Source organism: Cryptococcus neoformans, chromosome 5 (assembly GCF_000149385.1).
Source record: "Cryptococcus neoformans var. neoformans B-3501A chromosome 5, whole genome shotgun sequence".
Classification (NCBI taxonomy): Eukaryota; Fungi; Basidiomycota; class Tremellomycetes; order Tremellales; family Cryptococcaceae; genus Cryptococcus; species Cryptococcus deneoformans.
Genome location: NC_009181.1, coordinates 440,681 through 456,007, shown reverse-complemented (window position 1 = coordinate 456,007; position 15,327 = coordinate 440,681). Strand labels below are relative to the sequence as shown.

The window sequence follows — 15,327 nt, the reverse complement described above, 5'->3', positions numbered from 1 at the left end:
TTAGCTAAATATCTATGTACCAATACAAAATACAACTTTTATATAAACACCGCAAGCGCCCTTAAATAGTCGCCAAAATAGCCTCTGCCTGTCTTGCAATCTCTTCTCTCTCCCTTTGCTTTCTCTGTTGTTCGTCCTCTCTCTTTCTTTGCTCTTCCCTCTTTCGCTCTTCTTCTTCTTCTCTCTTCTGCCTCTCGATAGCGTTCGCAATACTTCTCTCCATGAGCAATGTGTCTTCCTCTCTTGCGGCACGCATCTCTGCCGCCTCCCTCTCTTCCTCTCTCTGAGTCTCTTCCCTTGCTGCTTGCTCTTTGGCAGCCGCCAATGCTAATTCCATGGCCAAACGATGGGCCTGAGCCTCTTCCGCCTCTCGTATACCTTCTCTAACCACAGAGTCAATGGCACGACTGAGGGCATCAATCTTTGAGCTATTGAGAGATCCGAGGTTAAAACATCCATCGGGAAGCAAATGGATATGATGCTTAGCGGTTAGCGCCTCGGTTTGAGCAGAAGGCAGCAGGGCGGTACTGCAGATTGTCAGCTGACTTTGGGTGGCTCATCTTCCATATAACCTACCAATACATCCCGTTTGCCTTTTTTATGTGCGCCCAATCTCCAGGAGTCTTCAACTTGTCCACCAGCTGCATATACAACTTGCTTCTTGCACTCCTCAACCTGTCTGACATCAATCGCATCTCCTTCAACCATGAAGGATGTAGCTTGGCATCCGTCAATATCTGGTGTGCGATGTGGGCACCCCAAGGCGAAGGGTGTATCCACATCCCCCGGCCAATAGCCCGAAGCTGCGATTCAACACGGTCCTTATCTTCGGAATTTCGTGTAACGATGGAGACGATGGAGGGAGAATCGGCATAGAGACCCATAGTGGCGTCAAAGTTTTGGACGAGTACGACAGGAAGACCTTCGTGGACCATGAACCGGAGCGCTTGAGCGTCGCGATTGGTATCACCTGATGACAGACCCTGGAAAGCCATGATCACGAGGGGAATCATTTCTCGCTCCTGAAGGAAGAGTCAGCAATATGCAGACTACTTATTTAGCGCAACTTACTTGTAACAATGATGCCAGTAATCTCCACTGATTAGTCGTTAACTCCGCACCACTAGGAACACTTCCGCTGACATGCAACAACACTATGCTCTTCATTGGGGCATCTTGCAAGTCCTCGCGTAAGCTTTCCCAGTCAACCCCACCGGTTTTCAGATCGAGGAACCTAAAAGATCGGATTTCGAGCCCCGCATCTTGGAGGGCAGTCACGTCTTCATCAGTAGTTGGTGAAGGAATAAAGACCGTCTTGGTAGGAGGAAGTGTAGGGAAGCGAGAGAGGAATGTTCCAGCGAGACGAAGAGCACCAGTGAGAGAAACAGCTTGAACGGCAGCGACCTGGAAACTTATTAGCTCTGCGTCTTAATAACTGAACAACAGACAACAGGAATTAGATTTACCCGCTTATGTCTATAAGGGTGACTGTCACCTCCATAGGCGAATTTTACTCCAGCGTCAAGGAAAGGCGCATGGCCTTCGATTGGCAAAGCCTCCCTTGACACCATGCTTTCGCTATTAAGTTGCTTCTCCGCATAACGGACCGTAGGAGGCACGAAGAGTTTGCCTGTCTCATCACGGTACCCGGGAGTGCAGATGTTGATCTTGTTCGGAGCATCATCGTCCTCAAAGGCCGAAGCAATTGCGACAGTTCTGCGTCCCAAGTCAATACGAGGATACAGATGTCTAGAACGAATGGTCTTACGTCTCTTGGGAGGCTTTCGGCAGTGACGACCAAAGCTCTAATCCTTTCTTATCGCCTGAGGCTGCACTGGAGCTTCCACTCAACGGTCTACCCATACTCGCGGCCGTCAATTGTTGCAAGACATCAAGCAATAAGCTTGACTGCGCGCCCCGACTCATGCCTTCGACACCTTGCGATAGCTGGGCCAATGCGTTTGTGGCATCCTGAGAACCGGCCTTGGCAGCCTTCGTAGCATCCCGGACAGTTTCGTGGGCTGCTGCATGAGCTTGGTCGGCATCAATGAATGAGCCAGTACCCCGTAGAAGAGATTCCAGGGCCTGAACGCGGAGGCCCAGTTCGTAGTTGAGATCTTCATCTTCTTGAGGCCTGGAAATGTATGAGCTATAATCATTTAAATATTGATCTGCCCAGCTCACCTTCTGCGCTTTCGACGAGGAAGAACAGGGTGCTCCATTCGGCATAATCCTGGGATGCCACGTTTGACACATCTACTGCACGGGATATTCCGGTCGCACTGGCATCTGATCAGCTGATGTGCCGAGTCACGCATTCACTTAGCTTACATGTTCTGTTGGAAGAAAAGAACGATCAAAGGTTAGTTTATGCTTTTTAATGGTGGATCTATTACATACGTTTCTATGATGAAGGTCAGCATTAATGCGATTGGAGTAGAAACATTGACTTGCTCTTCGATGACATTCTGTAGCGCAGGTCATCATGCGACGGTCAGTCCACATCCTCCACCGCTGAAATCAGGTCACATACCGGTACAACTCCTAATACAAATTAGTTATCTCCTTTCAACACCGCAGATAGGTCTACTCACAGGACAGTTCTGTTTCTCTTTCTTTTTCCTTTGACCTTTCCCTGCTCTTCATACTCGTCATCTCCTTTTTCACTACGCACTTCTTCTTCCTCTTGATCACCTTCCTTGTCGCCCTTATCGCGTGCATCGTCTTGGTCCTTGTCTTTATTTCCTTCATGATCCTTGTCTTTATCTTCTTCTTGGTCTTTGCTCTTATCTCTTTGAGCAAGCTGGTTCATGAACTCTTGTACTTGTTCTCTGGTAAGCGGCTCTCGAGGCGATCCCGTCTCAAGCGGTTCATCTTCCGGTTCTGGCTCTGGCGCCATCTCGTCTACCTGCATGTCTTCGTCATCGTCATTAATGATCCTCGAAAGAGCTGCAAGATTGGCAAGCGTTGTCGGGTCAAAGCCTTCCTCATCGCCCAAAAGTGCAGGGTCTATCATGACCGATGCGTCCATATCTGCTTCCATGGCCAGTGCAGCAGCTTCATCGTCGCCGATATGTGCATGCTGTGGGGGGTGGTGGAGGGGCGGGTTGTGTTGCTCGTGCGGCGGCTGTGAGGAGAGTGGAGGGCTTGTGTGATTTGAGGGGGGAGTCGGGGACGGGTGGGAGTGCTCGGTGTGCGGAGCGTGGCCGGCGGTTTGTGGGGAATCGTGGCTATCGCTCATAACGCTAAGTCCGATGATGTGGAGGATGTCGGCCGAATGGGTATGTATATGGAGCGCGGAGAAAGGGGGTCTGTGCGGGAGGCGGGCGGGGGCGTCTAGAAGCGTGGCGCTGCACGGGGAGCCAAAGTATATCGTTGCTGCTCTTTTTCGCTCACAAACATCTCGAGAAGATTTGCCGCCCGGTGGGCCGCGGAACATGCTCCAAAATGGGCGGCTGAATAACATATCCCAGGAACATATCTGGTACGCGTCGCGTCGCGTCTCAGCTGTGGCCTTTCGGTCATTTCTCCGCCTAGTTTCAGCACCGTACTTTGATACTCGTTGGACGATGACTGGCAGTCTGTGGCAATTGGGAACTAGCAGCATCAGCAGGCAAGTCCTCGTCATAAGTCAACTTCTGATTCGTATCTATTATCCATATTCAGCTTTCTATTTGATCTTTGATTACGACAGACTACAGCACATAAACAATTACTCACCATGACCGGATGTCTTGCTCTGTGCAATTGTGCGTATAGATACCGTATCAGCACTCAGCCTAATCGTGGTTGCTGACTAGTGTTGGGTCAGCGTCAAAGCAAACTCTGCCGCCACTCTCAAGGACCCGGCCTTCGCCTAGATCAAGGAACGTCGTTGCCGATTCAGCTTTTAGGGTTTACCAATCCGCCACTACCCAGTCAGCTACGTCAACCACCAGTTCAACGTCAGATGGCAAACTACACGCCAACCCGGTTTCTAGGACTTATGAAGATGACCCGGAGCAGCGTGTCGGCATCCTCAACGATTTTCAGGATAGCGAAAAGGGCTACGTGGAACAACTCAACCAACTGCGCAAAATTTACATCCTTCCAATGTCTCAACCTATTCAGATGGGCCCCGGAGGACAACACTTCTTCGAAATTCCCGAGGACGAGCGAAGGACAGTGTTCAGCGACATCCGGAAAATCATCAACTACCATACTGTGGACATCTACCCGACAATCACTATGATCATCCGACAGATGAAGGCGATGGGACATGATACTGACGGTGTGTGGTCAAAACGGGCTATTTATGAAATCGCAGAGGTGTTCAACAGTCGCGCAAATGAGTTGAAAGGTTACTACAGTGCCTACGGCAGAAGTGTTTGGGACGCTATCCTCACTGCCGATCTGTGGGTAGAGCCGCCAGGGAACCCTTCAGGCCACGAGTTGTGGGTTGAAGAGTTTTGCCATGAGCGTAAGAAGCACCCAGAGCACGAGTTGAAGTCTCTAGCGCAGTATTTAGAACTTCCTCTGAAGCGCTTGAATCATTATGAGCTTTTCGTAAGTAATAAATTCCACAGATTGCATACCTGACTCTATTTCTCAGCTCAAACATCTGGCTCGCCAGACTCCTCCTCAAAGCCAAAACGATGATGCGTTGGATATCGCCTACAAGTCCATGTCCTCCCTCGGCACTCGCGTTTCTCAAGCCAGACGATTTGCCCAACTACGCTCCCAGCTACGCCCTGATCATCCAGCTACCTTTATCAACCAGACTTTGGCTTTGGACTCCCCTGATCTCATCATGGAAGGCCCGTTCACTCTGGTCCGTTACCTGACCCGCGAATCGATCAGCATTGTTCGTGATCACATCATGATCGACAATGAAGAGCTTCTTTTCCCGGGAGAAAGAAAGGAGACTCTGGATACAATCTATTACCAGCACAACCATACCGACTTAATTGGCCGGAATCTGTTAGGTGTCTTGCTCAGCGATCGGCTAGTGCTACTCGCAGATTCAAACGAAAAGGATGTCGACTTTTGCACATTTGCTATATTGAGAATGAGCGAGATAAAGGATAATTTGAAGGTGTGTGGGCTGGGAAAGGCGTATGTGAGGGTCGTTTGTGGTCATGTAAGTTTCCCTGTATTTTCTTCAAGAAGTTATTGATCACTTGGTAGTCGGCTTACTACCTTGATACCGGTTCCCGAGACATTGCAAAACAGTGGCTGGAAGAGATCGATATCTTGCGACAAGATCATCAAGCAGAAGCACAAGTTGAACATAATTCGCCAAGGAATGGGGAAAGTGGCTCAGTTACATCCCCCTGAGAATGGTGGCTATATACAAGTAACCCAAATCGTTGTAATCTGTTTATCAATTCTCATAAATCCTGTTTGATGCTAGCAAGCGGACACATTGAATATCGTGATGGCAAAGAATACATACAGTAAGGTCAAGCGCTCTAAGCAAACACCTTCTTTCTGGCCAACTCGTCCTCCTCGACGTCTTCTCTGACCCTTTTTCTCCTCTCTTCCCTGTCCTTCTCACCCTCCTTCCTGACCCTGTACTTCTCACCAGCAATGCGCTTCACACTCGCCCTCATGGCCGCAGGAGTGATGAATTCAGAGTTGGAAAAGAGGGTGGGACCACCAAAAGAGCCTTCAAAGATCTTGATGGGCGTAAGGACGAATCGGGGACCGATTTCGACAAGGGACGATTGAGGAGGGCCGGAGGGAGTAAGAGGATCTTTTTCAATTATCTAAATGGTGATATTAGAACAATATTCGCGGGCTGGGGTATGATGAAGACATACTTGGTAGTTCCTAAACCAAATCTTGTTGTCCAAAAGTGAGAAGAGCAAGATGTGGTCAATGAAGGGCTTCAATTTCCTGGAAGTCTTGGGAACGCTAAAAGCCTGATTGTTTCATTAGCGGAAAATAATAATGATAATAAGCCATGTCTGCGCTTACATGTGTGAACATCTCCTTCATCAAGCTCCAGTGTTCTCCTTCCCACGATCCATCAAAGCAAACCAAACCTCTGCTTCCCTTCAAACAGTTTCCGGTCATCTTGAGCTCATCCATGGTATGCAAATTTTGAACGTGGCATTTGACACTAGGGCCGTTGGGAGATCGAGAAAGCCAGAGATAAAGGTCTTCATGTCGTCGGGCTTCAAAGTAAAGGGTGTTTGAGCAAGAGTGGAGATCCGCTAATTCGTTGAGGAGATGGAGAGATGATTTTGTGTCGAGCTTAGAGTCTAAAAAATAACGTTAGAGCATGACTCTGCTTCTATTCAGTAGACTCAGTAGACTCACCTCGTTTGACATGCGGTAACAAAGCTTCGAGGTCTCGCATAAGATGCCTCATGCGCTGAGTGACACCTCGAGAGGAGAGCATGAGGACTTTGTCCTTCCTTGGCTTGACCCCTTCACTGGGGCCTGCCTTGTCCTTGCTCTTTGTCTTTTCTGCGGCGGCGAGAACTGCTTTGGACATTTCGTGTGATGTATATGGGGTTGGGATATTCAGCCAACACGAAGAAATCTGGATGAATGCTCTCGAGTGGTTGAAATCTTCTGAAGGGAGGTCACGTGACTTGAAAACATGCCCCTATAGTAAATAAATATCCGGCGGCAGTATGCAGTGGGCGGACGGACGCCATATTGTTGACTTCGAACTTGTGGGAATATCAATGATACATATATATCCCACATCTCTTTTCATCTCTGCTCATAAACAATGCCGAAAAGGGGGAGGCAGAGCCTTTCGCTCTTTACGTCGCTTCCAGACGATCTTCGTCGGTCAATACGCTCAAAGTCAGGGGACACTACCCAACTCACCGTCCAACATCCGGTTGACACACCTACCGTGCCTGTAGATACTTTGTTCAGTACTCAGACATTATTACCCACTCAACCCTATTCGAACAATGAAGAAGAAGAAGAAGAACAATGTGAAAATGGTGTGGATTTGCCAGGTATCAAGTCCACGCTAGTAAACGGCGCAGAGGCAATCGAAGAATTCGGAGAGAAGGACATAACTCTGATGGAAGTGTCTCAAGCTCAGATCCAGGCAGAGTCCCAGTCTTCACCGAATCAGAATGAGTCATATCAAATGGAAGCATCCGCTTCTCTGTCTCCCACCGCTCGCCGAAAATCAGAGTCATATAATGTCAGTTGGCTAGGTGGCACAAACAAAATTGTAAAACCCTCTACGGCCAAAGCACGAAAACAGTCCAAAAAGAGACAACGTCAAGCTGGCACGATTGTGAACCCGCATATTGACCATCCATGGGACTGTACCGGGTTAGTACCGAGGTTCACTCATGTTGATCACGTACCTAAGCAATTACAAAAGTGTGGGTGGTCTATGTTGATGTTTCGTTTGGCACGAACGAGGCTAAAGGCCACCTCGTAGATTTTCGTCAGCGCGGCCTTCTTTTTCCCGAATACGACAGATTACCACTTCTTTTAGATCATACTGGGTGGTTCTCGGTAACACCGCAACCTATTGCGACCCACATAGCGGAACGTTGTCAATGTGATGTGATTGTGGACGCTTTTTGTGGTGTTGGCGGAAATGCCATTGCGTTTGCAAAGACTTGCGAAAGGGGTTAGTCCATTCATAATTTCGGTTTCTAGTTATTGACCATTTATCTAGTTATTGCCATTGATAACGACATTACACGATTAAAATTAGCCAGGCACAACGCATTGCATCACGGTGTGGCCGATAGAATCGAGTTTATCTTGGGAGATTATACAGAATTTGCTCGATCATTCGCAGAAAAGAATCCCGGAGACAAAATTGATGTTGTCTTTCTTTCGCCACCCTGGGGTATGTCGAATGGCTAGTTCTCCAAGAACATCTACTCATAGAAACCCACTCAGGCGGAATCGATTACTTGAACAGCCCTTCTGCTACCTACTCTCTTTCCTCGATTCTTCCTATCCACGGGAGAGATTTGTTCAATCTCACCTCCAAACTCACCCCGAATATCGCATACTATCTTCCCAGAAACATGGACATGCAGGAAATATCAGAGCTTGCCCGAGAACTGGATTATCCTGATCCAGAAAGAAGAGGCAGAGTGAGGGAATGGGTAGAAGTCGAAGAAGAGACTGTCAGGGACAAGGTCAAGGCCTTGACGGTATATTATGGGGGATTGGTGGCCGATGAATGAGAGCAGCATTGCTTCTGAACGGGTCTTTCTGCGACGCATATCTATCCATGTTTGTACCTATTAGTGCCTAGTGGTGTTATGACTTAGACGATAGATCGATCATGATTGTACAACAAACGAATGGCATTTCGATCATCTCAATGAATACATGATGCTAAGGTGCTTTACCAGCCTTCAAGTTCATCTTCTTCAGATGGCACGCATCTACCAAGCCTTTCGCCGTCCATCCATAGCGCTGTATTTGCTCCTAAACCATCACCGGTCACTAAAACTTCCCGCCGTAACTCCATCTTACCACCTAATATCCCATGTGACAGTGGACGATTCCACCAAGCACTCTCTACTTTTATCCTCTCTTGATCCGCAAAAGTACCGCTATCCCTTTCGGGAGATGAGGATATCAAAGTCAGGCCCGTTGGTTGACCGCCTGGAAGATGCAAAAGCATCAGTGGTATTCGTGATTGGGTGGCATGCAGCATTGCGTTTTTTGTAAAGCCCGATTGGGATATCAATATTGCTATTGCCGCTTCTGCGGTCGACTGTTGCTCCCTGCCTGCGAATCTTGCTCAGTATAAATCTCTACATTTCAATAAAGCACAAAACTGACGGAACTCGAGTTGCGACATGACTCCTTCTAACTCCCTAACTGCCCTTGGACCAACGCTCTTCTTTTCAGCTTTACACTGCGCTAATACCCTCAATCTCCTCACCCCGCCACAATTTTCGCCGGCGGCGAATTCAGTTGCTGGCATGGCTATTCTTGGGACCCACCACCAACCTCTTAGATCGATACCTCCATCCCTAGCGCCACCTACGTGGCGAAGGGACATTGACATAGATTTGTTGAGGAACGAGAGGGCGTGTTTCTCAAATGCCGTGCCTACTTCGAGTGTCGTGCGGCGGATGGGGATGGGAATGGGACGGACCATTTTGCTCGAGATTGGTTAACGAAGTGGAGAAGACGCTGCTGAAGAGAACGATGACAATGTATTATTACAGTCGATGAACTAGAATCGTATAATGATGGATGACCGACCTCCGCTGTCAGCCGCTGATCAACAAATACTACAAATTGTTATTCGTAGTACGAGGTTCCGCTTCCATAAAGCGGACGCGTTTCTTCCGCGTGAGTGGAGGTTGCAAAGCGCGTTCATCCTTATGATCGATGGCAAATATAGTCAAGGAAATAAATGCGCAATGAGTCATTTTAGATTGGGTCTTGTAGAGCAGCTTCAGATTCCAGGCGCGATTAGACAGTTAAACATGCATATAGTACAACAAATGAAAGCCTGGTATTCTAGAAATCCAAACTCTCTGCCTTGGCAGCTATGAAGGGTGTCAGCTTGAAATCCGTAGACTATATATCAGCTAACTTACCTCTTTTCGCATTCCGACCATCCTTCAGGACTGCAGCAACATGCTTTTCAAACATCTCCACGTAAGGTCCCAGTGAAGTGTGCTCGTAGTCTGCACATTTCATCAGTACAGATATAGAAAAGATATGGCCTGGAAAGAAAACTTACCTTCCATACGCCGGCCAGCAGCTTCAGGGTCCTCAGCCTTGACATTGTCGAGCTCATTTAGCAATTGACCGACAGTGGGCACTGTATCGGGATCAAATTCGTCGATCAGAGACGGATTTATAGGGACACAAACTCGACCTTGACTTGTATTAGTTTGGATGAAGCGATGGAAGAATTCCTTCGACGTACCGGTACCGGGATGAACACAAAACGGAGACTTGAGCAAATGGTTACGATGCTTGGAAACTTCAGCATCGATACGCGGATAGGTGTATTGTAAAACGACGTCTTCTACTGCTTTTGTGAATTTGGTCTAGAGGGGCAAATGAATGTGAGTCAGCGATGAATTCGAGTAAATTTTATATCACATACCATGATTGCCTCCTCTTTCTTATGTTTTGCAATCTCGCTCATAAGTTCCCGCCATTTTTCTTCGCTTGAGCTATCCGAGTTCTTTTCCCATTTGGCCCTTAGTGGTCCAATGACAGCTGCAAATGTTCAGTGTCTGATCCACCAAATTTACGAATACTGCTCACCTCTATCAGTTGGCAAAATGGCAAGCAATGCTTCCCATCCCTTTTCTCCCTTGAAACAATCCTGGTCGTAGATACAGAGACTAGAGAATAATGGTTTGAGGGTATCGAGTGCTTCACTATGGTTGGGGTTAATTATGTAATGCCACAGATCTTTTACACGATGGTCCAACTCACGACAAGAAAGGATGGAGGGCAGCATCACCAGTTGGTCCTCTCACATTGACCTTCTTGCTTTGTTCTTTGCCACCCTTTATAACTTCCAAAAAAGTAACCAACGCTCGTCGCTGATCATCGGTGAGATCCAAAGCCGACTGATCAGAGATCCAGCAATGGATACCTCGTCGACCAGAGTACACCCATAAGAGATGCTTGAAGCCGAATGTTTCTATATAGATTAATAAGAAAACTATCCGCAAAGTTTCAATGCCAATTGACAACCTACCTCGGAGAGAATGATCCAGCACTTTTACGGCGGCGGCAATAAAGCCCCAGCATCGCTTACAAATAGTCTTGTCCGTGCAACACGTTCGGATCTCATCATAATCGGTCATATCAATATCAAAAACCAGCTCTCGCCTCTGTGGTTGAAGAGCGCCAGAGGCAAGCGTCTTCCTGTCCTTCGGCTGTATCCAGCGTCAGCAGAGGAACGCTGTTTCAGTGGCATGGACATACTCTTGCGCTATATTGAGGGCCAATCTCAAAACGTGATGGAATATGCCTGGCAATAGAAGCTTTAAATTCATCGACATTGTTGAAAGATTGGTATCGAAGGTAGACGTCTCCTGCCAATGTGAAAGCGAATTCACGATGGGTGAATAACTTGCTGGGTACTAAATCCGTGTCAATTCCGCTGTCGAAGCCTGCACGGCGGTAAGACTTACTCTGTTCTTGATTCAACCAAAGATAGAGCGGGCGGTAAGGGAACAGCCGCCTGTAGAAGAGCTGCATAACCTGCGGGCTAGATGCACTGGCAGACAGTCAGAGTCTGACGAGCGTTTTGTACTGATCAAGGAACTCACTCATACTCGACCATTCTGAGGCGATTAATCAGCACCTCTGTTATTCTGAATTGGACAACTGGTTGACACTCACGGTTTCTCGCTGACTGGGACGGGCATCTTGTAGGGGGAGGAATATGCAGGCGGCAAGTCAAACACGAAAGCCAGAGTATTATAGAAACGAAACGCGGTCTTATCATTTTCAGGCGAACGCGTCGGGGCTCGATGGAGATGAAATGGTGTCCGCGATGTACCTGAGATGTGCCTGTGAAGAACGTGCGTATGATTTGCTGCCTTCTATTTGTCCCTCCACCATCGCCTCCACCTTCTTTCCATCTGTATATATATACATACGTACCCCACTTCCAAAATCTTCATTTCCCCGTTACTCGGCATTTTATTCAATGTCCCAACAACAGCCTCCAATCCCCGACGATGTTGACATTGTTCGCGCATTTGACCCTTCGAAAGATGAACACATGGTCAAGATGCTGGTAGGCCAAGGAGTCATGGAAGGCCTTGCTAGGGCAAATAACAAGAGTAAGCTTGCCAAATATCGCATTGAGAACCCGAGCTTATAAATCCCAGTCATCACCAGCCCTCTGGCCCTCTTAGTCGTATTCCTTCTCGGAATGGGTATCAACCACATCTCCTCATTCTCTGTCAATTCAAATCCCTTGAGCTACATCTCTCCCTTGATTGGCCCATGTCTCGCTTTTCTTCCCCTCATGGGTATCGTGGAGTACATTCATCGACCATTATTTACTGCGCGTATGCGTAAAATAATAGGCGCAATCGACATGATCAGGCCCTCAACATATTACGCGGAAGGAAAGAGTGGAATCTGGGTCTTCCAGCATAAAGGAGAGGTCGTAGGTGTGGTGTGCCTCGACGTCACAAAAAACGCTGGAAAGCAGCTTGGTAGCGTTTTGGGCGAAGAGGAAGGGCAATTGAATGAGAAGGATGGCCATGATGTTTTTGTCTCGAGCAAAGAAGACGAAGAAAACAACAACGCACCTGATCTGCGAAGACGTATCGCTGGTAAAGAAACCAAGCCAGCCTCTCGAATCGCCCACATACGACACCTGGACGTCGATCAGCCATACCGCCGAAACGGAGTGGGTTCTGAACTTGTTCTCACAGCTCTCGACCATGCGTTTTCCATCTCATCCGGTGATCTTTCTCCCCCAGTCGACCGTGTGATTGTCCGGACAAATCCTCTGTCGCCTGATGGGGGAAAGCTTTTCGCCAAATGTGGCTTCAAACCCGTCACGCAAGCTGAAGTCGGTGCTGCAACATGGGAAAAAAATGAAAAGATTGGTCTCCTTGGGTGGGCAGGAGAATGTCTAAGTGTTGATAGAGATACATGGAACATCAAAAGAAGAGAGCTTTTAGAGCAAGCCCGTGTCAAATAGGTGATAATAAGCTTTTGGGATATAGATGTATATAGCATATAATTATAACTCATACACTCATGATTACGTATGCATGTTTTACAAATGCTTTGAATTCATGAATAGACCTAAAACCCCGATCAGGAGAGAACGCAACAGTAAGGAAGCAACAAGAAAATAAATGAAAAAAAGTTAAAGAGTTGTTATAGACGTGTACAGGAAATGTTAATCAATTAAAAAGCGAAAAATGAAGCCGTCAATTTATCATGACAGGGATAAATAGAATGTGGATATAGGTAGTGTTGTAATGAACAAAAAAGGCCGAAGCATAACGCGTTTATTAGTGTCTCTCGTAACTTGTCTCTTCCTGCTGTGGTGGCGGCCTCAGTGGTGGCAATGTCAACGGTGAAGGCCGCCGAAGACTCGATGAACCCGATATGGGTGCGTCCAGATAACGATTCCTCGCGATTATTGGTCCTGCGACGGATTGAGACGACGATCCATGTCCTTCAGGCAAACCTAGTCCACTACTTATACTGCTCCGCCGTAATGGATTCAGTACCTGATTGACGCTAGGTGGCACAAATTCGGCGTGTCCGGGAGAGTTGAATGAACTTGGCAGCGGGAGGATAGGGACCCCATCGTCAATGCCGAGGCTTCGTCTAGATATCGGTAATGTGGATTGTATAGAGGAGTGAGAAGATGTCACTGGCGATGGTGTGGTGGGGAGACTTTGAGTGGAAGATACTTGGGAAGAAGGATATGACGATGGCGTGTATGATTGAGGAGATGCTAAGTTGGTTGTATCATTTGGAACAGAAGGAGGCCGGAACGGATCCACGCGGTGTGGACGCGACAAAGAAAATGCTGATAGATCAGACGACGGAGCAGAGACTTTTGCTTGATCAGTACGCGCTTATTTAGCTAAAGTCAAACTTACCTCTCCAATCTACAGGATTCGGGGAAATAAAAGCCCCGTCATCCGTGAAGGGCCTTCCACCGGGACCTGAAACACGATTATCCGCAGCGTGAGGTCTCATAAACTCATACGCAGCATGCCGCCAAACAAGATTTCGAGGACTATCACTAACTGTGCGCCGAGCGACCTTTGATGATGGTGAAGGCACCTCCGGATGACTTGGTGGAGCTTGGGCGGATAAAGAGGGCGAGCGCCGAGATTTAGCTGGTAAGAAATGTGGGGAAGAAGCAGGGGGAATGTTCGTCGACGCAGAGACATCTTCCTTTATGAAAGAAGGAGTCGAAGGGGTTGTTGGATTCGCAGAAGCTCGCCGTCGTCGAACACTCCTGCAGTTATCACGAAAGTTAGCACTGTGACAGATGTATTGCTTCTATATACTAACTGCCTCCCAACCGTGGTGTCCGTCCGCAGCTTGACTTTTAGTCCTTGTGCGGCCAGATGTCTTGTTAAGGGAGTGCTTTCATGCATTCCCTTGAATAACTTGGGAGAAAATACCTCGAAAGGTTCTGATATTGTGTGTGCTAATTCGAGAATGCCACGCCTGAGGGCATATTGTCAGCAAACTGAAATACTTTCAGAGAATTTTACTAACTCAGTAGTCTCGAAAAGTGTAAACTTCAATCGAAAAATGCCTGGTACACGGACACTAATTTTTGCAAAGGTGCAGAGAGCTGCCATTCGCCCGTCAAGTAGCCGAAGCTTCTCTGGAGTCTGAATAACCTCTCCGGTCGTTGCGTCTGCCCCCAGAGGGGTTTTGACGGGGGCATAAGTCGGCCCCGCATGGGTAAGTGGTTTGGAAGAAAAGAGGGAGGGGTTGAATGACGTAGGAGATGCAGGGGTTAATGGATCGGAAGTTACAGTGGTAGCCCGGATGAAGAAAGATGTAGATTCCAAAAGTTGCCTAGTTGGCACAAACCGGGTTAAAATTACATCCGCCGTTACGACATCGACAAATATTACGCACTCTGGGGTAACTTCTCGACCAGAGCCAACTCGCAGTTCCACAACAGGGGGTGGATCCACTGGACGTCGGTCAACTATAACATTTGTTAACTGGACACTCCGCGGTAGGCATCAGTTGCGACTTACTAGTCTCGTTTTCTTCCTTGTAGGAGCACAACCTTGCCCTTTCAGGCTGCTGTCTCACGACAAGCGTATATGAACTACTATGCATAGCGCCATCAATGACAGCGCTCATGAATGAAGCATCGACTTTGCTCACGAATTTCCGACCCTTGGCATGGCGAACGCCCGCATGTCCCCGCCGTTGGCCGGGCTCATATAGCGCTGACACTTCTTCGGAGAACCGATGTGCCTGCCAAAAGCTGGACGAACCGGAAGTGCCTGTCCACCGCGCTTGTGGGCGGTGAATGTGACAGTACAATGGAGGGACCGACGGCTGCCGTAGGCTGACAGGGGTTCAGGGATGATCTGGGCGGGGGAATAGGGAGTGGGAGAGTATAAGAGCTGGCTGAGAAGGATTAAGTGGTGACGACTGAAAAAGGAGATGAAAAATAATCGTTCTTAGTTTAATTCCTAGTTTGTGGATGATCTGCATGTCGGTCTTCAGCCCCGGTGTCCGGAGTAATTGTATTACGTCATCCCAAAGCCAACAGGATCGCTTATCGCCGTCATCTCCTGCGTCATCCAATCAACTCGATTCCATAAAAACCGGCCCATTATTTATCACATCCCGCGTGCATCTCTTATCTTAATCACTATACGTACC

At 48.0% G+C, this 15,327-nt stretch overlaps 9 protein-coding genes across 9 annotated transcripts; 3 read left to right on the top strand and 6 right to left on the bottom strand.

Annotated features, from left to right (window-relative positions):
* Positions 1–61: 61 nt before the first annotated feature.
* On the bottom strand, positions 62–1,863 carry CNBE1690 (hypothetical protein; the record flags this gene model as incomplete). Its single annotated transcript, XM_770361.1, has 5 exons — positions 62–527; positions 577–1,022; positions 1,072–1,404; positions 1,467–1,716; positions 1,769–1,863. 5 exons carry the CDS (start codon positions 1,861–1,863, stop codon positions 62–64), a joined length of 1,590 nt encoding a protein of 529 aa, XP_775454.1.
* A 393-nt stretch (positions 1,864–2,256) lies between these two features.
* CNBE1680 (hypothetical protein) lies at positions 2,257–3,241 on the bottom strand (the record flags this gene model as incomplete). The annotated part of the gene is made up of 5 exons (XM_770360.1): positions 2,257–2,282; positions 2,401–2,404; positions 2,455–2,468; positions 2,534–2,544; positions 2,595–3,241. The coding sequence occupies 5 exons, from the start codon at positions 3,239–3,241 to the stop codon at positions 2,257–2,259; spliced, it is 702 nt and encodes a 233-aa protein (XP_775453.1).
* Positions 3,242–3,569: 328 nt separating this feature from the next.
* Positions 3,570–5,316, top strand: CNBE1670 (hypothetical protein; the record flags this gene model as incomplete). The annotated part of the gene is made up of 4 exons (XM_770359.1): positions 3,570–3,645; positions 3,812–4,545; positions 4,592–5,119; positions 5,167–5,316. The coding sequence occupies 4 exons, from the start codon at positions 3,570–3,572 to the stop codon at positions 5,314–5,316; spliced, it is 1,488 nt and encodes a 495-aa protein (XP_775452.1).
* Positions 5,317–5,450: 134 nt separating this feature from the next.
* CNBE1660 (ribosome biogenesis protein BRX1) lies at positions 5,451–6,481 on the bottom strand (the record flags this gene model as incomplete). Its single annotated transcript, XM_770358.1, has 4 exons — positions 5,451–5,747; positions 5,802–5,903; positions 5,959–6,245; positions 6,304–6,481. 4 exons carry the CDS (start codon positions 6,479–6,481, stop codon positions 5,451–5,453), a joined length of 864 nt encoding a protein of 287 aa, XP_775451.1.
* A 243-nt stretch (positions 6,482–6,724) lies between these two features.
* On the top strand, positions 6,725–8,168 carry CNBE1650 (hypothetical protein; the record flags this gene model as incomplete). The annotated part of the gene is made up of 4 exons (XM_770357.1): positions 6,725–7,343; positions 7,403–7,597; positions 7,646–7,822; positions 7,876–8,168. The coding sequence occupies 4 exons, from the start codon at positions 6,725–6,727 to the stop codon at positions 8,166–8,168; spliced, it is 1,284 nt and encodes a 427-aa protein (XP_775450.1).
* Positions 8,169–8,332: 164 nt separating this feature from the next.
* On the bottom strand, positions 8,333–9,097 carry CNBE1640 (hypothetical protein; the record flags this gene model as incomplete). Its single annotated transcript, XM_770356.1, has 2 exons — positions 8,333–8,721; positions 8,776–9,097. 2 exons carry the CDS (start codon positions 9,095–9,097, stop codon positions 8,333–8,335), a joined length of 711 nt encoding a protein of 236 aa, XP_775449.1.
* Positions 9,098–9,465: 368 nt separating this feature from the next.
* On the bottom strand, positions 9,466–11,345 carry CNBE1630 (hypothetical protein; the record flags this gene model as incomplete). The annotated part of the gene is made up of 12 exons (XM_770355.1): positions 9,466–9,494; positions 9,546–9,635; positions 9,692–9,829; positions 9,881–10,004; positions 10,064–10,179; positions 10,228–10,343; positions 10,402–10,612; positions 10,670–10,850; positions 10,900–11,057; positions 11,109–11,194; positions 11,247–11,261; positions 11,320–11,345. The coding sequence occupies 12 exons, from the start codon at positions 11,343–11,345 to the stop codon at positions 9,466–9,468; spliced, it is 1,290 nt and encodes a 429-aa protein (XP_775448.1).
* A 284-nt stretch (positions 11,346–11,629) lies between these two features.
* On the top strand, positions 11,630–12,640 carry CNBE1620 (hypothetical protein; the record flags this gene model as incomplete). Its single annotated transcript, XM_770354.1, has 2 exons — positions 11,630–11,765; positions 11,814–12,640. 2 exons carry the CDS (start codon positions 11,630–11,632, stop codon positions 12,638–12,640), a joined length of 963 nt encoding a protein of 320 aa, XP_775447.1.
* Positions 12,641–12,959: 319 nt separating this feature from the next.
* CNBE1610 (hypothetical protein) lies at positions 12,960–14,276 on the bottom strand (the record flags this gene model as incomplete). Its single annotated transcript, XM_770353.1, has 4 exons — positions 12,960–13,486; positions 13,560–13,948; positions 13,981–14,139; positions 14,191–14,276. 4 exons carry the CDS (start codon positions 14,274–14,276, stop codon positions 12,960–12,962), a joined length of 1,161 nt encoding a protein of 386 aa, XP_775446.1.
* Positions 14,277–15,327: the final 1,051 nt, after the last annotated feature.